Source organism: Haliotis rubra, unplaced genomic scaffold (genome assembly GCF_003918875.1).
Source record: "Haliotis rubra isolate DU_JTF1 unplaced genomic scaffold, ASM391887v1 Scf1, whole genome shotgun sequence".
Classification (NCBI taxonomy): Eukaryota; Metazoa; Mollusca; class Gastropoda; order Lepetellida; family Haliotidae; genus Haliotis; species Haliotis rubra.
Window position 1 is genome coordinate 3,964,384 of NW_025764891.1, and position 23,532 is coordinate 3,987,915.

The window sequence follows — 23,532 nt, forward strand, 5'->3', positions numbered from 1 at the left end:
ACACAGAATCTTTGTGGTATTTTTTATTGTTTAACTCACACTTAGCATTATTCCACATTTGTGACAGTGTAGTGTATCACCTTCACATATCACCATACAACATCTTCTTGTTTCACACACTTTAATCGCCCAAGAGAAACATTAGAGGTACATCACTAGGTTGGAAGATGGCCGCCGAGTGACGTCACATAGCACTCGCTTATATTTATACTCAACCCTAAAATAATCTCTAACCCAGCCATGCGGGAAGCCCATGCACGTGAATAACATGAATATCCTCAATCCAAAGTTCAACCAATCAATACATTACAGACAGGGACCTGAATTTATTACGTCATGACCAGATAGTCCAGTGATTGATATTGTGAGCAATGATCCATGTCATATCTGTTTGGTCGTCACTTAACACTGCCCTAGGTTACTGGGGGCCTAGAACCAGGAATGTCCACATGAGACGACAAACAGTAATCAGCGACCCTGGCCTGTTTGGTCGTCTCTTATAACCATCACACTTAAATATTCTGATATTCCGAGATATTCTGTACCAAGCATTGTGCTTACATATAGTACTAGCAACTGAATGACTATACTGCACACATAAAAGCATACCCTATTTTACTATTAACATTCAATTACTTCTGGGTAATGAGCAATCCATGAGCTCACAGTGGGATATCATCTACATCATCAGTGAACCATCACCTATTTTCCTTTTCCACAGCCAGTGTGCTGAAATAGCCACTGGCCCGCTAGCCCGTTAGCTAGTTAAAATCCAGTTGGGCCAGCAAATGATCTCCACAGTCACTGGCCTGACTGGCTGGTGAATTTTCATGGGGTCATTTTGGAAATATATCACTCTCTACGACTTGTTAAGTAATAATATACGTTGGAATCATGCAAGATAATGTGCTGATAAAAAATATTCATCATATTAGCAGCTTACCTTTGTGTAATATTTGCTTAGTTTCTACATTCGAAATTTTAGGCTAGTGAATTATTTTGTGGGCTAGTAACTTTCAGGCATAACTAGCCCGACTGGCTAGCAAAATTTGGTTTTCGCACACTGGTCACAGTCAATGAGCTAAGATGTGGTTAAAAAATAAAAAAACATAAATATATTCTGCCAATACCTCACTTCTCTTCGTAACATCAGTCTTAACAGAAATTGCAACTCCGCCAAATTCAGCCATGCTTTTCTCTATCTCCCTCAGTTTATCTTCTCTTCTTGCAGCCATAGCAACCTTGGCACCATCATGAGCCATTGCAAGTGCAATGGCTGCTCCTATGCCAGACGATGCTCCTGTCACTATGACAACCTTTCCATCTAAAGCACCTGTTCCTGTTCCTGGATGAAAAATATATGATAATTATCACACAGATGTAGTTTTATGGTTTACCATGAAAATATTACATTTCCAAATGAAATTAACATGATATCATTAATGAAAGTATTAATTCCTCTATGGATCAATATATTCAATAACTTATTTCAGGCCCAACGATAACAGCACTGAACAAGGGCTGGTTGGCTCAGAGTCAGTATACTGTGTCAGAGTAGGGTATCCATGTCCATAGCAGCATGGTTTATCATCCCAAACTGTGTTCCACTGGAGATATTGCTTGTGTGAGATGAAACGATATCTCCTAGAGATATCGTTTTGACAGTTGATTTTGTAGAATGCCCTGACGTCATCAACTGCATGACCCACAATGCTATGACGTCAAAAACCTGATGACGTCACAATGCTATGACATTGCCGGACTGCGAGTCTAATGGCAGTATCGTGTTAAGAGATGTACATTTTTCATTGAAAACTAATGAAGAGTGATTTTTGATGATAAATAGAATCTCACCCTGTCTTCTGATATCAAATATATCAACACTCATGGATAAAAGTAAAAATATCCTCGGCAAGCCTCGGATATTTGTAACTTTATCAACTCGTGGTGATATATTTGATATCAAAAGACTCTCGGGTGAGATTCTATTTATCTCAGTGAGATAGAACAATGAAACTGGCATTAGTTCACACTAGTATCAGCATATATGTATAATGCATCATACAGGATAATTTTTAATCATCTGAAAGTTTCATTTGGATTGGTATGGTGATATGGAAAAATGATGATCTGATGAATTTATAAGGTCAGAAAATCTAACGAAGCAAAAACAAATGTCAGGCTTCATATGAAACTTCCTCTTATTTTGAACCATCAAAAAATCCTCTCTACAGAAAGAATGCATAACAATTTTTGTTGAAAATTGGAAATGAAAAATATGAGTCACAATTCTACCCCACATAAATAAACCAGTCATAATGAATATAAAGAACATGAAAATCCCACAACCTGAATAAACAAGAAATATGTTATTTAAAACATTATACCATATTTGCCATTATATGCATCCCAGGGGTGGAAATAACATTAAAATTGATAGTGTACTCCGGTACAGTGGCACATGTAAAGTCACTTGCCCTGATAATTTTCCCACTATACCGACCGTTTTCTTGCTGATTTTTTAAATAAACAACATAATTAACATTGGAAAGTCAACTGGACACCGGTACAGTGTGATATACAAATTTGCTTGCCCGACAGAAAAAAACACTGGACTCGGACGTCGGGCAATGGGTTATTTCCACCCCTGCATCCCCTGACCAACTTCTATATAACACACTTTTTTTAAAAAAAAGCAGCAGCAGGTGTATGGTGCTGTCCAGAAAAACATGCACCAATATTTGAAATACTGTATGTTTGTTTATTTCAGCTAAATCTAAAAAATATATTTAACTTGTGATTTTCCCTCTGTCAGTTTTCTAATCATTTATTATGGTTAATGCGGTAAGCAAGTTTCTATTATTATCTACTCTATTATGAAACATATCTGAGATAAGTCAACACACGTTTGCTCAATATCTGGAATAGATGCCATGTGTTAAATCCCACTAGTTCAAGACACACTTTTCATAACCCAAGACTTAGTAGGTAAAATCATGAATAGGACAATCACTTTAGTACTAGTGTTGGGAATTGGTTGAAATCTCACAATTGATGATTGCCTCATTACCAACAAACAATCATAAAAAAAAATTGGTTAGCATCATTATTCAGATTTTCCTGTCCAGGTTGTTATTGCAGATATGTATAACATGATGCAACTTGCTTCTTTAAAGTGATGACTAATATATCATGAACATAAACTTCCTGGAGTCTTAGAGAAATATTCAGTCATGGCTTTTCAGTTAGTGAAGTGAGTTTTCTAAGAATTAAACACGTTTTCAGGCCCTGACAACTTCTAAGATATGTTCCATTGTCAAGTTTTTCAAAGACTAAAACAGTAGTTCCAAAATCATTTATGTTCGATTATGAGAAAATGTGATCGATTGCTTTGTCGTTTGGTCACTGCGACCAATCTTCGATTATTTCAATTAATTGGAACACCACTATTTAGTACATGTAATAGATGACTACGTGAACAGTGTCCTGATAGGTAGAGAATATTATCAATAGTGTCCTTACCCTGAAAGCTAACAATCATTATTAGCATCATAATATATGTGTATATTCCCAAATCTCATACATAAACTGCTATATCAACACAAAATTGCAATGTTTAAATCAGTCTAACCCTTCGCAGATGAAGTCTGAGCAGCCATCTCTGTGTGACACTTGCTAATAACCGTGATAGATGCCGGCTGTTGTACTATTGGATGAATGAATCTACCACACTGCTCAGCACATGAACTCACCCAGCTAACAGTGTCCCATAGAGCATAGAAAACAACAACAAAGAGTTGCTTCCCTTTATCTGACTAAACCAGACTATTTGTCCCTCAATGCCCTATTAGTCAATACTTAACTTATTTCATAATATAAATTATGGTGTTATTGTTAATATTGGATTTTATGGCCCATTTAATCCTTATATCATACATTTAAAGGTATGACAACATAGGTAATTTACATTATACTATAAATATTTTATAAGACATTTTATATTTTTATGCCAGTTGAAAGCAGTTAAAATGAATTTTTCAAACTCAAAACTATCTTACTCTCAAATGAGTATGTCCATCTCTCCTAAATACCATCCTGAATCCCCAATAGCATCTATTGTTTCACACACAGCCTCACTGCTCACCCCTGCATCTTGTATACTACTTTAAACAATTCTTAAAAACATTATGAAAAGGGTACCATTTGATGCCAAAGTACAGAAAAAATATTGAGAAGGTAAAATTTTAATGTCAAGAGTATGATTTTATTTAATGTGGAAACTGTACTGAGTGGGAATTTATGTGCATCCACAAACATACTATTAAGTCACAATAACGACCCGTGAATCCAATATATCAAAAGTTGAGGCAGCTTCAGAAATAATTGAAAAATATTGAAACATGAAAATTAGACATGATGAAAAACGGGTCCAACCTGAGGCAGTGATGACAGTATTTAAACCACATGCTACCTTGATGTACCCAGGTTATTGAAGTCTCCTGTACCTCATGACAATGATATGAGAGCCTTCTAAAATGGGTATCATGTGGTCAGGTTCGCACATGCTTTCAGTCACGTTGGCTAAGGCAAGACTTGATTGTTTGTAGGCAGCCATGATATTGTTAGAATATTGTTGACTGCAGCATAAAACACCTTTCCTTTTTTAATAAAAAACCCTATAAAAATGAAACATCCTAACACAATCTTCCAAATGATCAGTGCATTACTTAAAACATTAGTCAGATTCTGCAAATTGTAATTTCACAAAATAACTGGGAAAGAAACTGCTTGTATGAGTGAATGAGTGAGTGAGTTTAGTTTTACACTGCTTTTTGCAATATTCCAGCAATATCACGACAAGGGACACCAGAAATGGGCTTGACACTTTGTACCCATGTGTGGAATCGAACCCGGGTCTTCGGTGTGATGAGTGTACACTTTAACCACGAGGCTACCCCACCACTACTATGAGACTCAGTCATTACCTGTAGTTGTCCTCCTCCGACGTCTCTTCACGATAAGTTTCTTGTCGAGAAGTTTTGTTAAGTAGTGGTTGAGTAAGACGCTGTCTGTGTAGGCATATGTAAGACCAAGTTGTGACAGCGTGGACAGAAGACTGTCATTTGTGTACATGCTCAGCTTTTCAAAGAATGATGCATCTCTGAAAAATAATGAAAGAAAATAAACAACTGACAGGCAAGTTAATGCCCACCTATTAGCCTGTCGTAACAGTTTCTGAATTAGAAAATTGTTCAAAATATATACTGTAGTGAGAGTTGTATCATAATGGAAGCTTATGAATTAGTCTAATTACCAAGATGAATATCTCAAATAAACAACCTCCTTGAAATCAAATCTTTACTCTGATGCAACAAATTTGACTGAAGTTTGCTTTGGAATAACATATGTTATTTAAATTAACACTGTATATAGTATTTAAATTTATCATTTTATTAACTTTAAAGGATCGTTTAAATTATTTCGACTTGGTTAGATACATTTTTTTAAAGACATGCATTGCCTTAAGAACCAGTTATCCTTGAAGTCTTTGAATGGTATTTTGAAGTAATACATGAAAAATGATGAACACAACAAGGGAAGGGAAGCCAGAAGTTAATTGGTGCTGATTGGTACATGTAATAGCAATGAACAAATATAAGCCAGAAATCTAGGTGTAAATATTTCAGTTATTCATATTTCCCTATGCAATCGTAGATTTAAATAATCCACAGAAATCATTTGATTAGAAACAATGCACAACAAAATATACATATTTCATGATTATCAAGATAATCATTCAACCAGTTGATCAATTGTTCTTTATAAATTGCACCAGAATCAAGAAAAAATAAAATCTGTTTTAGAATTGCTCACTTAATGTATGTGTCCAGAAGCTGAGGTAGCAGACTTGATTGGCTGCTGTGGCCGTTGGACTGCCCCAGAACAGCATTACGCCATTCGGAGAAGGGAACAAACTTGAGGGTAAAGCCATGGCCATACATCCATTCAAACACCCATCTGGAAGTCAACATTATCAAGTATAAATCCTACCAGTTATAAATTCTAACATAGGACGTAACTGCAATGTCCCAGTCTTTGAAAGAGGTAAACATTTAACTAAGTATCTCAATCATCAAAATTCATACTATAAAGTATAAAGTACAGATGTTTTAGATCATAAATTTCAAAACGTTTGGGATCACTACATAGATGCAAACGGTTAACCAAACCACATATGATATAAATAATATTAAAGTGTTTTAAAAATACATGCAATATAGAGTGATTACACAAAAAGTGTCTGTTTGCGTGTACCTTGCTTTGATTGGTTGAGTGTTGATGACATGGAATGTTTTCCCCATTACTGATGGATTCTGGGTAATCCTAACAATGACTTTGGCTGCAAAATCCACGGGTGTCATTTCCATGTTCCAGTTCACTTCCGGAGCCAGTCCTAGTTTTGTACAAGCCTGCAGCACCAGCAAGGTGAAATCTTGAGGGTTCCAGTGTCCTGTCAGACTGTCACCAGACAGGTTACCTGCAGTAAAAGCACTTAGCTAAAAGAAGTTCCCATTTTTGTATAAAAGTTTTACGTGAGAACAATTAGTTTCACATGTGAATGTCAATGGATGTGGCACTGGTGTCTGACACACTATAATTTGGCATGGAGCTGCCTGTGATTGTTGGCTTTTTCTCAAGTGATAAACATCTAAAGCCTGCATCTTTAGCTTACATGTTGTAGTCTTACTGAATTATTGTTAAAAGTTGCCAAAGTTGCTTAAAAGAAAACCCACTAATAAAACACTCTCCAAATAGTTTCCAGAGTAGACAGTAAAGGGAGATAACTCTACCTAATCTGTAAATTGAAACAGGAAGGCCCTTCTTTCCAGCTTTCTTCACCAGTTGCTCAGCAACCCATTTAGATTGTGAATAACCATCTTCCAGGTCGTCATGGTAACTTGATGCATCATCCTCTTCTGAACAATCTTTTAATCCATTTGGGAAAACTGCATCTGTGCTGAAATAACATTTTAATGTGGGTCAGAATACACTTTTTTTTCTGTTTGGTAGTTATTGTCCAGTATTGGCAACATGTTTAGAGGTCACATGTACGTATTCTAATGAATGAAGAAATTAGTAAAATTAACAATATGTGAAGCACAATATCATTGGTACCAAGCAGAACAATACAGGAAATTAACATGACATGAGAACAACTGGATCAATCCACATTAATATCTGCACGTCTTCAAATGGTTGGAACCAGAACAATTGGTTGCAAGAGAATTGCAGTCAGTATATAGTACCTGTCATCTCATGACTCGTGCCAGCAACATGACAGGGCTGGTCTGTCCGACCCCATGTTTCTTTCTACCACATTGAAACATTCTTGATTCTGATTGGTTGAAAACAGCTATCCTTTTCTCTATCGATACCTCCTTATAAATTATGCCGTTCCACGTAAAACAGAGTGCTTATGAAAATATGGATGTATCGCCAGCATACCATCGATCATACATATGAAAGTAGGTGCCAATGATTGGATTATCCGTTACGTAATGCTGCATACGTTCTTCCTTCTATGTCAGAACGACTGTTTATCAAACAAACTGAAATGTATTTCAGTATACAGACAAATACGTCAAAAGTTAACTAACCACTGTATCACGACCACTTAAACTGCGAGGCCACAACAATGAGCAGTCCCGTGAGTGTGTCTGGTGTCGTCTGCAGCTTAAACGGCGGGGTTCACCATATTTAGGTGTTTTCCGTTGGCTCATTTCTACCAGTAAATCACCGGGTTAATGTTGAACATAAGCTCAAACACACAAAACCGACTGGTCATCCCATCCTACAAACTGAAATCCTTCGGACACCGATCATTCTCTTACTCCGCGCCTGTGCTTTGGAACTCTCTCCCATGTGCCCTTAAAAGCTCTGCCACAATTGACATTTTTAAGTCCAGACTTAAAACCCACCTTTTCTCAGTATATTATGTAATACTTCATCTGTAAATACTCCAGTGTAAATATTCTGTAGCGCTTTGAGCATGCCTTAGGGTGTGGAAGGGGCGCATTATAAATATGCATTTATTATTATTATAAGTGTCAGATCCAGATTGTCCCAACGCTGAGTTCAGGCACTTCGTAAATGGCACTATCGCTCTGATAAACTAGACTTGGCAGCTTTGGACGGCGACAGTAACGGAAGTAAGTCAGGTTCAACCACGTCGAAGTTTGGGGTGGAGAGATTGTCATTCGTAATGTACGTATGTTTTACTGTTCGACAGATATTTCAAACAAAGCACACACGAACAATTTTTATAAACCCTTAATTCCTATGATTTTAATAAAGGTTTTGGAGTTTAAATTCGTTTAGCATGTAGTTCACTAGTAATATAACCTGTCACACCTACGTACAATATGGAAGATGTCATGTCGTCTGACAAATAGCTCGTTTGAGTCTAAATAATGTACATGCGCTACAGCTAGGTTGCATTGAAATTAAACTATATATCTTTGGAGAATTATTTCAATACGTCCTGATTATAAACAATAACAACAACAAACAAAACAATTTAAACCACTACACAGCTGTTAAGAAGCCATTTTGACGATAAACCTACTGTGATATTTGATGTAGTTGGGCTGAGGATATGAAAGGCCTACCTTTTGTTTTAATCGCTCGGTTCCCCACAAAAATGGTTCTAACAGTGGGTTTGTGCTACAATTTCATAAAGCTGTCTCTTTTAGGCAAAGGTGTATAATAACAAATATTATCTGCGACAGCTTCTGAATCGGTTCCAGTATTGTGATGGGTATTTGAGAGTGGGACCACGCCCCTGACATAGGTCTCAGATCGAGCCATACAGCCTGTCAGGGGTATATATATACACACATGTACTTCTTAATTTTCTCCAGTAATGAAGATTTACAACAAGGAATGAATATGGGTTATGTACAACATACAAACATTGGAACGGAATTGGACGGATAGTTAGAGAGTCACGTTGTTCAGAGTAGGAAAGCAAATGGATAGACATATAGGGACAGACTGAGATAAATACCGAATAAAGATACAAGCATAGGACTAGGAGAGACATTGAGGTAAAACAGATAAGGGTGGTAGGAGAGGGATGAGACAGAGAGGGATAAAGAAGGGCAGAGATGACAGACAGATATAAATGTACAGGAGGGGCAGATAGGCAGACATGGTATCAATTCAGGTGAGGTGAAATTGGGTTTATCGTCGTGCTTGAGAATAGTTCGCTCATATGACGACGTGCATGCGTGTGTATGTGTATGTGCGGCTGCTTGTACTAGCCCAGACTGAAGCTGGTTTTATAGTGCTAGCCCACTGAGATACCATGCCGCAGCGAAGCATGAATACCCCACTCAGACTCATTATACTGACTCCGAGCCGACCAGTCCTTGTTGTACCTATTAATGCCGAGCGACAGGCAGGGACCAACAAGTACCATATTTTAACGTCTTTGGGTATGACGCGACCTTCCGCTCTCCGGGCAGGCGCTCTAACCACTACACCACGGAGGCGGTCTGGTATCAATTCAGAATGTCAGGGGTATAGTACTGATACAAAAGATCGTCAGCTGCGACATTGAAGTTAAAGTTTGACCGAACTAGCCAGGGATTGGGATAGAGAACTTTGACAGTGGGCCGTTTTCAGGATTATTAGCTATGTTCTGAATTTAAAATGGGCCACTGCCCTTGAATCAATAGTAAACTTTAAACTTTTAATGGGTCATTTTTTATTCTAATGTGCAAAATGGCCCATGGCCCCTGCCTTTCCCAATGCCTGCTAGCAATAGAGAACTAGGGTCTAGTCCACAAAGCGTTTGTGGCGTTACGAGGTGTCGTAACCATAATATAGATCATATGCTTACGTCGTGCTTCGAACGGTTTGTGGATTGGGCCATTGTTTGGCATAGGCGCGAGGGAAGATCTATGCAGCGTCGAGTTGATGGGACAGCTAGGGTCAGTGTGAACCTAATATGAACCTTATGATGCGTACAATACGTCGAATGCGAGAGGTCGACCTATTTGGTCATGAAATCGTACTGATGTGGGCGGTAGTCTCCCACAATGATGAAAATATCCTGGTAAAAGTAATTGTCAAATGCGATTGTGATGACATCCTACAGCAATACATTGTTTCCTTTATTAAACATTCTAACGTAATATTGCAATAGGGCACAATGGACTGCATAACGCATATGTAACTGCAGCATTCGTACGGCACCACAGTGTATCCACCCTCTAGAGATCACCATATTTGAACCCAGCAGAACACCCAAAAGGACAAGATGAATACTGCAACAGCTTGCTCATGCACACAAGAGGCTGAGTGGACGTATAATCCCTTTGGATAATCGGTATTCTCGTTACGTCAGACAGGAAGTGCCAACAGTAATTAACACTAATGACGACGCATGAGCGGAAGTTGTTGTGACCATTTTACATGTGGTGTCTTCATATTAGACACGTGTCTACTATTGGCTTGAGTGAGTCAGTATCGTTTTACACCGCTTTTAGCAATATTCCCGCAATATCACACCACAAATTAGCTTCACACATTGTACCCATATGGGGAATCGAACCCGTCTTCAGCCATCAGGCTATCCCACTGCGCCCGATGACTGCGTAATGATGTACAGTACGAGTGTAATTTCTGTCACGAACAACCATATGGTTAAGCATCTCTTACCTTTGGATTATGCATTGGCTATATACTGGGCTACCTGATCCAGACAGAAATATAGGTTTCCAGACACAGACATCCCACAAGACACTAAAGTTGTAGATTGTGTAACATGTCTGACACAGGTCAAACTACATGGTTACCTGATATAGTGGATGGGTTTTACTTTTCCAGTACAGGCAAACAGAATGATGTTGGCAGTTCCCAGGACATTGGGGCCATGGAGAGCCTGAGAAGACAAACAGCCGCCATGAATATGTGTACAATCAACTCACGATACACATAACCATGAGGTCTTAAAATTAGTCAAATCAAACTAAAGTGAAATATTTATGTGAAAATAATATTGTAAAACCATTGGCTGATAATACTTGACCTTGTAATATCTGATTTATTATATACAATGTATTAAACTTTATCAAACATGTGAAGATCGGGGTTAGAATTGGTCTTCAGCAACCCGTGCTTGTCTTAAGAAGCGACTTTGGTTGTTGCATGTCAACCTATTGCAACTGTGAAGATCACAAGACTCGATTACTTTCAGAAAGCCGTCACATTGGCTTAGTGCAACATTAAAACATTAAATCGAAACTTCACATCATCCGAATAGATGAACGTTTCAGTTTGTTCGCTTTTCATCTTTATGTTCAGTTAGTATGTATGTGTTGTGAAAACAAACACGAATATTCTTTTAATGTCGACAACCAATAATGGCATGCCATCAAACCTAAAGGTCTATAGAAGTAGACTACGAAATGGTGGATCCATATGGTACATACACTATATGGGTAGGCAAGGTTGACAATGGCGGCCGTGTGGATGATGAAGTCGATGTCGGTGCAGAGGTATGTGTAGTCTTCCTCACTCATCCCCAGGTTTATCAAAGCCACGTTAGCTGGGTGGTGAAGTAGAACACGTGATAAGTGTCAAGGAAATGTCGGATTATTACAGAATTTCTGCAAATATGAAAACTGAGGACAACCTGACATGATAACTTGTAGACACAATGATGGAGCTGACATTGGTTCTGTCAGAGAAATCACTATCAGGATCATTGTTTCAGCGACAAAAACAACTCCAGGTTAATACTGACCCTTGATGACTTTTTTTAATGTCCTAATGTGAATTTGTCGTTTTATTTTATCACCCAAGGTCACATGCATAGACAATCCAACAAGGATCTTGAACTGAATTTTCTTATCAAGTCCCAATATATCACACACATATAGATATCTTCTAATTAAATCATAAATTGTATCATATTGTTCTTTGCCAGCAACCCCCTGACATGTCTAAACCAGCTTAAAAGACGTTTATTGGGACGTTCTTGATTTTGTTTTCAGAAGTACCTTGTTACAACATTACCTTTGATAACCGTGACTCTCCTGGCTAGCATGGCTTCTACTTGTTTCTGCTCTTTTGTAGCCTCACTTTCAGATTTACCCAGAATTCCATACTTCCTCAAAGCTTCCTTTATTCTGTCAAGTGCTTCAACCCCAGGCAGTTCCCGCACCAGGCAGTATACCAGTAGCTGTGGAGGGAGACATATACAGGCTTTCTGTAGACAGGTGCTTGAAAGCTGTGTGTACTCTTACACCCTAACCAAGGCAACATACCTGAACGGTTCCAGGATTGTGCTTTTGTAAGTCCAGATTTAAAACTCCTAGCTAGTTATTTAATAATCCCTTTGCATATAGATACCTAGATTCAGTCACGTGTATTGATTTGGAAAATGACAAAAAGATGAATAAAGAGATTTTTCTGGGTTACATCTTCTTTTCATTCTTGAGTACAACGTTTCAAGGCTTGTTCTGGCCCCATCATCAGGTAAAAACGTTTCAGGGCTTGTTCTGGCCCCATCATCAGGTAAAAACGTTTCAAGGCTTGTTCTGGCCCCATCATCAGGTAAAAACGTTTGTTGTTCTGGCCCCATCATCAGGTAAAAACGTTTCAAGGCTTGTTCTGGCCCCATCATCAGGTAAAAACGTTTCAAGGCTTGTTCTGGCCCCATCATCAGGTAAAAACGTTTCAAGGCTTGTTCTGGCCCCATCATCAGGTAAAAACGTTTCAAGGCTTGTTCTGGCCCCATCATCAGGTAAAACGTTTCAAGGCTTGTTCTGGCCCCATCATCAGGTAAAAACGTTTCAAGGCTTGTTCTGGCCCCATCATCAGGTAAAACGTTTCAAGGCTTGTTCTGGCCCCATCATCAGGTAAAAAAACGTTTCAAGGCTTGTTCTGGCCCCATCATCAGGTAAAAACGTTTCAAGGCTTGTTCTGGCCCCATCATCAGGTAAAAAACGTTTCAAGGCTTGTTCTGGCCCCATCATCAGGTAAAAAACGTGTTCTGGGGCAGGTAAAAACGTTTCAGGGCTTGTTCTCATCATCAGGTAAAAACGTTTCAGGGCTTGTTCTGGCCCCATCATCAGGTAAAAACGTTTCAGGGCTTGTTCTGGCCCCATCATCAGGTAAAAACGTTTCAGGGCTTGTTCTGGCCCCATCATCAGGTAAAAACGTTTCAGGGCTTGTTCTGGCCCCATCATCAGGTAAAAACGTTTCAAGGCTTGTTCTGGCCCCATCATCAGGTAAAAACGTTTCAAGGCTTGTTCTGGCCCCATCATCAGGTAAAACGTTTCAGGGCTTGTTCTGGCCCCATCATCAGGTAAAAACGTTTCAGGGCTTGTTCTGGCCCCATCATCAGGTAAAACGTTTCAGGGCTTGTTCTGGCCCCATCATCAGGTAAAAACGTTTCAGGGCTTGTTCTGGCCCCATCATCAGGTAAAAACGTTTTCAGGGCTTGTTCTGGCCCCATCATCAGGTAAAAACGTTTCAGGGCTTGTTCTGGCCCCATCATCAGGTAAAAACGTTTCAGGGCTTGTTCTGGCCCCATCATCAGGTAAAAAAACGTTTCAGGGCTTGTTCTGGCCCCATCATCAGGTAAAAACGTTTCAAGGCTTGTTCTGGCCCCATCATCAGGTAAAAACGTTTCAAGGCTTGTTCTGGCCCCATCATCAGGTAAAACGTTTCAGGGCTTGTTGTTCTGGCCCCATCATCAGGTAAAACGTTTCAAGGCTTGTTCTGGCCCCATCATCAGGTAAAACGTTTCAGGGCTTGTTCTGGCCCCATCATCAGGTAAAAACGTTTCAGGGCTTGTTCTGGCCCCATCATCAGGTAAAACGTTTCAGGGCTTGTTCTGGCCCCATCATCAGGGTAAAACGTTTCAAGGCTTGTTCTGGCCCCATCATCAGGTAAAAAAACGTTTCAGGGCTTGTTCTGGCCCCATCATCAGGTAAAACGTTTCAGGGCTTGTTCTGGCCCCATCATCAGGTAAAAACGTTTCAGGGCTTGTTCTGGCCCCATCATCAGGTAAAACGTTTCAGGGCTTGTTCTGGCCCCATCATCAGGTAAAAACGTTTCAGGGCTTGTTCTGGCCCCCATCATCAGGTAAAACGTTTCAGGGCTTGTTCTGGCCCCATCATCAGGTAAAAACGTTTCAGGGCTTGTTCTGGCCCCATCATCAGGTAAAAAAAACGTTTCAAGGCTTGTTCTGGCCCCATCATCAGGTAAAACGTTTCAGGGCTTGTTCTGGCCCCATCATCAGGTAAAACGTTTCAAGGCTTGTTCTGGCCCCATCATCAGGTAAAAACGTTTCAAGGCTTGTTCTGGCCCCATCATCAGGTAAAAACGTTTCAGGGCTTGTTCTGGCCCCCCATCATCAGGTAAAAACGTTTCAGGGCTTGTTCTGGCCCCATCATCAGGTAAAAACGTTTCAGGGCTTGTTCTGGGCTTGTTGTTCTGGCCCCATCATCAGGTAAAAACGTTTCAGGGCTTGTTCTGGCCCCATCATCAGGTAAAAACGTTTCAGGGCTTGTTCTGGCCCCATCATCAGGTAAAAACGTTTCAGGGCTTGTTCTGGCCCCATCATCAGGTAAAACGTTTCGCTTGTTTGGCCCCATCATCAGGTCACGGGCTTGTTCTGGCCCCATCATCAGGTAAAAAACGTTTCAGGGGCTTGTTCTGGCCCCATCATCAGGTAAAAACGTTTCAGGGCTTGTTCTGGCCCCATCATCAGGTAAAAACGTTTCAGGGCTTGTTCTGGCCCCATCATCAGGTAAAAACGTTTCAGGGCTTGTTCTGGCCCCATCATCAGGTAAAACGTTTCAGGGCTTGTTCTGGCCCCATCATCAGGTAAAACGTTTCAGGGCTTGTTCTGGCCCCATCATCAGGTAAAAACGTTTCAGGGCTTGTTCTGGCCCCATCATCAGGTAAAAAAACGTTTCATCATCAGGGGGCTTGTTCTGGCCCCATCATCAGGTAAAAACGTTTCAGGGCTTGTTCTGGCCCCATCATCAGGTAAAACGTTTCAGGGCTTGTTCTGGCCCCATCATCAGGTAAAAACGTTTCAGGGCTTGTTCTGGCCCCATCATCAGGTAAAACGTTTCAGGGCTTGTTCTGGCCCCATCATCAGGTAAAAACGTTTCAAGGCTTGTTCTGGCCCCATCATCAGGTAAAAACGTTTCAAGGCTTGTTCTGGCCCCATCATCAGGTAAAACGTTTCAGGGCTTGTTCTGGCCCCATCATCAGGTAAAAACGTTTCAGGGCTTGTTCTGGCCCCATCATCAGGTAAAACGTTTCAGGGCTTGTTCTGGCCCCATCATCAGGTAAAACGTTTCAGGGCTTGTTCTGGCCCCATCATCAGGTAAAAACGTTTCAAGGCTTGTTCTGGCCCCATCATCAGGTAAAACGTTTCAGGGCTTGTTCTGGCCCCATCATCAGGTAAAACGTTTCAAGGCTTGTTCTGGCCCCATCATCAGGTAAAAACGTTTCAGGGCTTGTTCTGGCCCCATCATCAGGTAAAAACGTTTCAGGGCTTGTTCTGGCCCCATCATCAGGTAAAAACGTTTCAGGGCTTGTTCTGGCCCCATCATCAGGTAAAAACGTTTCAGGGCTTGTTCTGGCCCCATCATCAGGTAAAAACGTTTCAGGGCTTGTTCTGGCCCCATCATCAGGTAAAAACGTTTCAGGGCTTGTTCTGGCCCCATCATCAGGTAAAACGTTTCAAGGGCTTGTTCTGGCCCCATCATCAGGCTTGTTCTGGCCCCATCATCAGGTAAAACGTTTCAGGGCTTGTTCTGGCCCCATCATCAGGTAAAACGTTTCAAGGCTTGTTCTGGCCCCATCATCAGGTAAAACGTTTCAGGGCTTGTTCTGGCCCCATCATCAGGTAAAACGTTTCAAGGCTTGTTCTGGCCCCATCATCAGGTAAAACGTTTCAGGGCTTGTTCTGGCCCCATCATCAGGTAAAAACGTTTCAGGGCTTGTTCTGGCCCCATCATCAGGTAAAACGTTTCAGGGCTTGTTCTGGCCCCATCATCAGGTAAAACGTTTCAGGGCTTGTTCTGGCCCCATCATCAGGTAAAAACGTTTCAAGGCTTGTTCTGGCCCCATCATCAGGTAAAAACGTTTCAGGGCTTGTTCTGGCCCCATCATCAGGTAAAAACGTTTCAGGGCTTGTTCTGGCCCCATCATCAGGTAAAAACGTTTCAAGGCTTGTTCTGGCCCCATCATCAGGTAAAAACGTTTCAAGGCTTGTTCTGGCCCCATCATCAGGTAAAAAACGTTTCAAGGCCCCATCATCTGGCCCCATCCCCATCATCAGGTAAAACGTTTCAGGGCTTGTTCTGGCCCCATCATCAGGTAAAAACGTTTCAAGGCTTGTTCTGGCCCCATCATCAGGTAAAAACGTTTCAAGGCTTGTTCTGGCCCCATCATCAGGTAAAAACGTTTCAAGGCTTGTTCTGGCCCCATCATCAGGTAAAACGTTTCAAGGCTTGTTCTGGCCCCATCATCAGGTAAAACGTTTCAGGCTTGTTCTGGCCCCATCATCAGGTAAAAACGTTTCAGGGCTTGTTCTGGCCCCATCATCAGGTAAAAACGTTTCAAGGCTTGTTCTGGCCCCATCATCAGGTAAAAACGTTTCAAGGCTTGTTCTGGCCCCATCATCAGGTAAAACGTTTCAAGGCTTGTTCTGGCCCCATCATCAGGTAAAACGTTTCAGGGCTTGTTCTGGCCCCATCATCAGGTAAAACGTTTCAAGGCTTGTTCTGGCCCCATCATCAGGTAAAACGTTTCAGGGCTTGTTCTGGCCCCATCATCAGGTAAAAACGTTTCAAGGCTTGTTCTGGCCCCATCATCAGGTAAAAACGTTTCAGGGCTTGTTCTGGCCCCATCATCAGGTAAAACGTTTCAGGGCTTGTTCTGGCCCCATCATCAGGTAAAAAACGTTTCAGGTAAAAACGTTTCAGGGCTTGTTCTGGCCCCATCATCAGGTAAAACGTTTCAGGGCTTGTTCTGGCCCCATCATCAGGTCAAAACGTTTCAAGGCTTGTTCTGGCCCCATCATCAGGTAAAACGTTTCAAGGCTTGTTCTGGCCCCATCATCAGGTAAAACGTTTCAGGGCTTGTTCTGGCCCCATCATCAGGTAAAACGTTTCAAGGCTTGTTCTGGCCCCATCATCAGGTAAAAACGTTTCAGGGCTTGTTCTGGCCCCATCATCAGGTAAAAACGTTTCAGGGCTTGTTCTGGCCCCATCATCAGGTAAAAACGTTTCAGGGCTTGTTCTGGCCCCATCATCAGGTAAAAACGTTTCAGGGCTTGTTCTGGCCCCATCATCAGGGCTTGTTCTGGCCCCATCAAAACGTTTCAGGGCTTGTTCTGGCCCCATCATCACGTTTCAGGTTCTGGCCCCATCATCAGGTAAAAACGTTTCAGGGCTTGTTCTGGCCCCATCATCAGGTAAAAACGTTTCAGGGCTTGTTCTGGCCCCATCATCAGGTAAAAACGTTTCAGGGCTTGTTCTGGCCCCATCATCAGGTAAAAACGTTTCAAGGCTTGTTCTGGCCCCATCATCAGGTAAAAACGTTTCAAGGCTTGTTCTGGCCCCATCATCAGGTAAAAACGTTTCAAGGCTTGTTCTGGCCCCATCATCAGGTAAAAACGTTTCAAGGCTTGTTCTGGCCCCATCATCAGGTAAAAAACGTTTCAGGGCTTGTTCTGGCCCCATCATCAGGTAAAAACGTTTCAGGGCTTGTTCTGGCCCCATCATCAGGTAAAAACGTTTCAAGGCTTGTTCTGGCCCCATCATCAGGTAAAAACGTTTCAGGGCTTGTTCTGGCCCCATCATCAGGTAAAAACGTTTCAAGGCTTGTTCTGGCCCCATCATCAGGTAAAACGTTTCAGGGCTTGTTCTGGCCCCATCATCAGGTAAAAACGTTTCAGGGCTTGTTCTGGCCCCATCATCAGGTAAAACGTTTCAGGGCTTGTTCTGGCCCCATCATCAGGTAAAAACGTTTCAGGGCTTGTTCTGGCCCCATCATCAGGTAAAAACGTTTCAGGGCTTGTTCTGGCCCCATCATCAGGTAAAAACGTTTCAGGGCTTGTTCTGGCCCCATCATCAGGTAAAAACGTTTCAGGGCTTGTTCTGGCCCCATCATCAGGTAAAAACGTTTCAGGGCTTGTTCTGGCCCCATCATCAGGTAAAACGTTTCAGGGCTTGTTCTGGCCCCATCATCAGGTAAAAACGTTCTTCAGGTAAAACGTTTCAGGGCTTGTTCTGGCCCCATCATCAGGTAAAAACGTTTCAGGGCTTGTTCTGGCCCCATCATCAGGTAAAAACGTTTCAAGGCTTGTTCTGGCCCCATCATCAGGTAAAAACGTTTCAGGGCTTGTTCTGGCCCCATCATCAGGTAAAACTCAAATCATCAGCTCTGAAACGTTGTACTCAAGAATGAAAAGAAGATGTAATCCAGAAAATCTCTATGTTCATCATATAGCATCTTCTAAAATGACAATCAAGCATCTGATCTAAAGTTATACATACTACATATAAGTATGTGACTGATATTGATTCTTCACCCTTACAGGATTTGCAAAGCGTTATTGTCACTTTGGTAAAACCTAGGAACATGGGTATAGTGATAACAGACAAAGGACAATAAACATGGGGAATTCGATGATGCACAGTAAATAACTAGTTCGTTTGATACAGTTTCGAAAACTAGTTCGATCTTAAAGAATATCATCCCCACCACGATACCCACACATCAGATAAATGCTAGCTCTTACAATATAAGTAAAGCCTAGGAACGCCGTAGACATATTCCAAAGTGGAATTGCGACAAACCTTCGTATTCAGTAACAACTCTCTGAGTATAAATACTCCCAGGAATCCCGTTGCCCCTGTCAACAAGACTCGCCCCTTATGGAAATGATGACGATGGTGGAAGGTCCGCCAGAATGCACGCAGTTGAATATCTAGACTGGAATAACACATGATACAGTTAAACCCGGTTAGCTACAGTGTTGTAACTCTTGTAATGATAACCGTAGAATTCATGCTGACACTGCGGTCGAATATCATACTTCTGCTTGTCTTTAACTATACACTATACCAATGTGTTTCAAAGCATTAAAATATGAGGGTTGAGTAACATTCGTTTATTGGCTGCACCATAGTTACTAACATAGACCATTCCGAACGTCATACGTAAATAGGGACCAATTCTACCCGGGAATCGAAAAGAGCTCCGAAATTTTTGTATAGGGCTTGCATTTCACAAATATTTTCAAATCCAATCCAAAAGAATGTAAGGTTAAGAATCATGTGTTTCCTTGCTAGGGTGTGGAGCTGACAAAAAAAGAAACACCTAATATTCAAATTGCCGGATTGTGGCCACTGGGTCACCAACAGCAGGTGCGCTTACTTGAGGACGCCCTGGTCGTGTTTCTCGACCTCCGCCTTGAGGTCCAGCTTGGGTCTCTGGGCGGGGCACTTGGTGACAGTGTTGTTCAGTTTGTTGTCTAGCAGTCGACTCAGACTGTACACGGTTGGGTAGGAAAACAGGTCCTGTACGGCGATCCGGAGGCCGAACTGCTCCTGGACCACGTTCAGCAATTGGGCAGCCAGGAGGAGTGACTGGAACAGAATAGATCATGTGAGGGATACGGTGCGATAAATAGTTCATAGCCTGTCAGCTTTGGTTCCAGAAGTAAGTTCCAACTGGCGCATGTCTTTGACGCTTACATTGAGGCGACACTCGCGAGCATGAGTAGATACTGTCATACCAAAAGTCTATATCAGGTGACAGCATATAAACGACAAGAAACGATAATAAAACACAAACACAAACGTAATAGTACTTTGGATGTAGATGCAATGGCGCTCAGTAACGGACCATTGTGTAAAATATCCACTAAAACATAATTGCGCATTTTTTTTATTTTGCTATCGGAACTTTCCAAATTTATTCGTTTTTCTGAATGATTTGCTCACTCGCACTGAGGATTCAGAAGCCACAACGCAAATTGCCTGAACAGGATGTCTACCAGAAGAAAGCAGAGAGGAATTGTATCTGAGTTGCACTGGTTGTAATCTCTATGTGTTTGGTTCGTAGATTTGTAGCGGGAAATTAAGAAGTTATTATTATTTTACCAACACTGGAATATTTGGACCTTAAGTTAATATAATATGTTGTTAACCAAATGTGAAATATATTCGTTTACCCTCCCATATCAAAGAAACTCTCTTGAATGTCGATGTCACGCATCTGGAGGACTCTACACCAGATGTCCGCAACCTTGACCTCCGTTTCGGTTGTGGGACGACCTTCAACTTCACCTTCCTCTGAATCCTGTTTTTCAAAAGGCGGCAGAGACTTCTTGTCCAGCTTCCCTGTCGCTTTCACAATGGGAATACTGAGAGGTGAAAACCACATGTGTTAGTTTGGGGAAAAGGAAAACAGCATCAACTCACATGTTCTATAGCAGAATCCCACACAATGACAATAGAACCCTGACCGTTAAACCCAGGTCTTCGGCGTGATGAGCGAACCCTTTAACCACAAGGCTACCCCACCGCCCTTACCTTTTAAGGATCACGAAGTAGGATGGTATCATGTAGAAGGGCAGCCTTCTCTTGAGGGCGGCTCTCACTTCCTTCTTGTTGGTCTGACCTTCTGGCACGAGGTAGGACACCAAGAACTTGTCCTCCCCTTCTTCGCCCATCACCAAGACAACGCACGCGTTCACCATAGGTAGTGACATCAGGGCGGACTCAACGGCCTACAACAGAAATATGTCACACATTATGTTTGAAACATGCACGTGAACTATGCGTCAAGATTTGTGTTGTTGTTTAACACCTCACTCAGCAATGTTCCAGCTGAGGACCGTATGACGACTGTCTGTAAATAATCGAGTCTGAGGACCAGACAATCCAGTGATTGGCATGATGAGCACCAATCTACACTATGTTGGGATACGATGACATGCTTGATCCATGTTAAGGTCAGCGAGTCTGATCACTACCTTAAGTCTATGTTAGGGTATGGGAGTGTCACGTTAGCGCTACGACAACCTCTATGTTAAGATATGCTGAAGACCTTAACGCTTAACTACCTTACCTCTATGTTAAGGTATGGAAGATACGGTCACCTTAGCGCTAAGACCTTACGTCTATGTTAAGGTATGGGACATACGGTCACTTAGCGCTAAGACTACCTTAAGTCTATGTTATAAGGTATGGGAGTTACGGTCACCTTAGCGCTAAGATCGCTTTGTACATCGGCACGTTGATCCCGTTATTTGCATCTTACGACAAACATGGGTTGCTGAAGACCAATTCTAACCCGGATCTTCACGTGCGTATGCGTAATAAATATTACTAAAGCGTTATCATCAAGATGGCGTGATCCATCTTATACACCAGGTCAGTATAAGAAACTCATCACGCTGTATCTTGTGAAGTGTCGACTTTTGTGTGTCGACTGCAGCGCTATTGTGGCTATAGTGCTAAGAGCGGCGTAAAAGCATACCCGTTCACTCACTCGTACTGTCTTCAAGTCAAGTCAAGTCTTTTATTTCGTATGACGGCCTTCGGCCCATATACAAATATACAAATAGTTATTACAATATTTGATGAATGCTGCATAGGTACACTGTAAACACGATTAATTTAACATCAGAGGCATGATGAAATACAAATATATTATCCATTAACCAGCCGCTGTCGTAGCTCAAAGCTCAAACAAAAATATTTACAAAGATTATTTAATAACTCAGTTGATGTAGAAGATAATAATTGATTGAATTTATAGGTAGACGGATTGTCGTTGTACATTTGTGGCAAATAACAGTTTCTTAAATTATTGTAGCATTCACATATAAGTATAAAGTGAAATTCATCTTCTATTCCTTTATTACATATGGGGCAAATACGTTGATTAAAATCAACTCCCAAAAAGCGGCGTAAAACCCAACCACCGTCCCTCATTAACCTTTAGTTTTAAAATACCCGCTCTGGTCTTAGGGTTCGGGTGACCCATTCGTCCTGTGTTCGACGTTTCATTTTTGTGTGAAGAGTTACGTCTCTTAGGCGAGCTAGAAACCTATGATCTTAGTTTCGAATCCCAGATTTGCACTGATTATAATTCTGGGTTTGTCAGAACCATACCACGTTACCCGTGGATTTCACCCAAATGGTGAACGCCCAAGACTTGCATTACTTCGGGCTTTCCTCCCTGAAATACCGAACCTATATCTCACCTGTACTTCAATGGAGTACCCTCTGACCTTCACCATAGAGTCACACCTGCCGCATATTTCCAGGCTACCGTCGGAGAGGACGTATCCCCAGTCTCCTGTCCTGTAGAGGACGTCCCCGTACGACGCCGGCACGGTGTCTGGTCGCTGGATGAAGCGCTTCTCCTGGATGTCGGGTCGCTTGAGGTATCCACGAGCCAGGGTGGGGCCACTGACGAATATCTGGAAAAAATTCAAAAGGAGTAATTTTTCTATGAAGGACAAAACGTGTCCAGCGGGCAAATATCTGAATTAAAAACGTCAAAAGGATTCGTATCGGTATCTTTGCGAGAAAAAACGAATAGTTTTATTATTTCTTTTGCGCCAATATTTAATGGAGCATAACGACGGGGTAAATTATATGATCACACAGTTCACACAGCAGATGGTTATCTGAAGAAGAAAGGAAGGAAGGGAGGAACAACATAAACCACAGGCGAATATCTGATATTCGTATGGAATACACAAGAGATTTAAGGAGCGCTTCCGGTCGGTATGTTTTGCACTAGATACTAGTAAATAATGATAGCAGCGCTGGGATCCCTATTTTGACTTGTTGACTTGTACCATAAATTCCCGTTCTTTTTTCGGTGAACAATTGACTTGCCTTTGAATGTGTTTGTGACGGGTGCCCCTGATGGAGGACGATACGATAATCGTTTAGCGAACACCTGGTACCATCACCATTTGGCAGTGAGTCACAAACCCAAGCATAGGATTTAGTCGTCATCCAAAAATAAACTATTGTTATAATTATGGAATGTATTTGTCGCCTTTTATTCACGAGTACGACATCGGATCCCCTCTTAAGCTTAGACTGTTATCGTTCTTCAATTGATCGACCTTTACTGTATAGTTTTTCCTGTATAGTGGTTGTAAATCACCAAATAATCCATTCGCTCCAGCTTCACTTACCTCCCCTGGCATTCCGACAGGCTGGATTTGTTGGTCCTCGTTCAAGATGGCGACACGAACGCCTGGTAACAACTTTCCGACGGGACAAAACTTTCTCGACATCATGGATTCCTGAGAAAAGCACAAAACAACAATGCGTAATCTTGGTGTCCAAAAATGAAATAAAAGGTAATGACTACGTCGTACAAACATATAAACCATTGGCGTTGGTGTGGCCAGAGAATAAAACCAAAACATAAGAAATAAAGAGCACACCAATCCAT

The 23,532-nt window shown here is 41.5% G+C and overlaps 1 protein-coding gene across 1 annotated transcript; it reads right to left on the minus strand.

Moving 5' to 3' along the window:
* Positions 1-418: 418 nt before the first annotated feature.
* LOC124287774 (linear gramicidin synthase subunit D-like) lies at positions 419-23,371 on the minus strand. Its single transcript, XM_046724281.1, has 16 exons — positions 23,270-23,371; positions 22,319-22,537; positions 20,640-20,836; positions 20,279-20,470; positions 20,049-20,097; positions 19,480-19,691; positions 18,900-19,035; positions 12,085-12,250; positions 11,499-11,614; positions 10,863-10,948; positions 6,852-7,018; positions 6,316-6,538; positions 5,875-6,018; positions 4,986-5,161; positions 1,136-1,345; positions 419-429 (listed from the first exon to the last, which is right to left on the minus strand). Exons 1-16 carry the CDS (start codon positions 23,369-23,371, stop codon positions 419-421), a joined length of 2,406 nt encoding a protein of 801 aa, XP_046580237.1.
* Positions 23,372-23,532: the final 161 nt, after the last annotated feature.

What these genes read in the sequence shown, in the direction of transcription:
- LOC124287774 (XM_046724281.1), bottom strand. Translation starts at nt 23,371, where the DNA reads ATGTCGAGAAAGTTTTGTCCCGTCGGAAAGTTGTTACCAGGCGTTCGT. An exon ending in AGTTTCTTTGATATGGGAGG is followed by an intron (nt 20,098 to 20,278) that starts GTAAACGAATAT and finishes TTCTTCTGGTAG; the next exon opens with ACATCCTGTTCAGGCAATTT. An exon ending in TGTTTCAATTTACAGATTAG is followed by an intron (nt 6,539 to 6,851) that starts GTAGAGTTATCT and finishes CTTTTACTGCAG; the next exon opens with GTAACCTGTCTGGTGACAGT.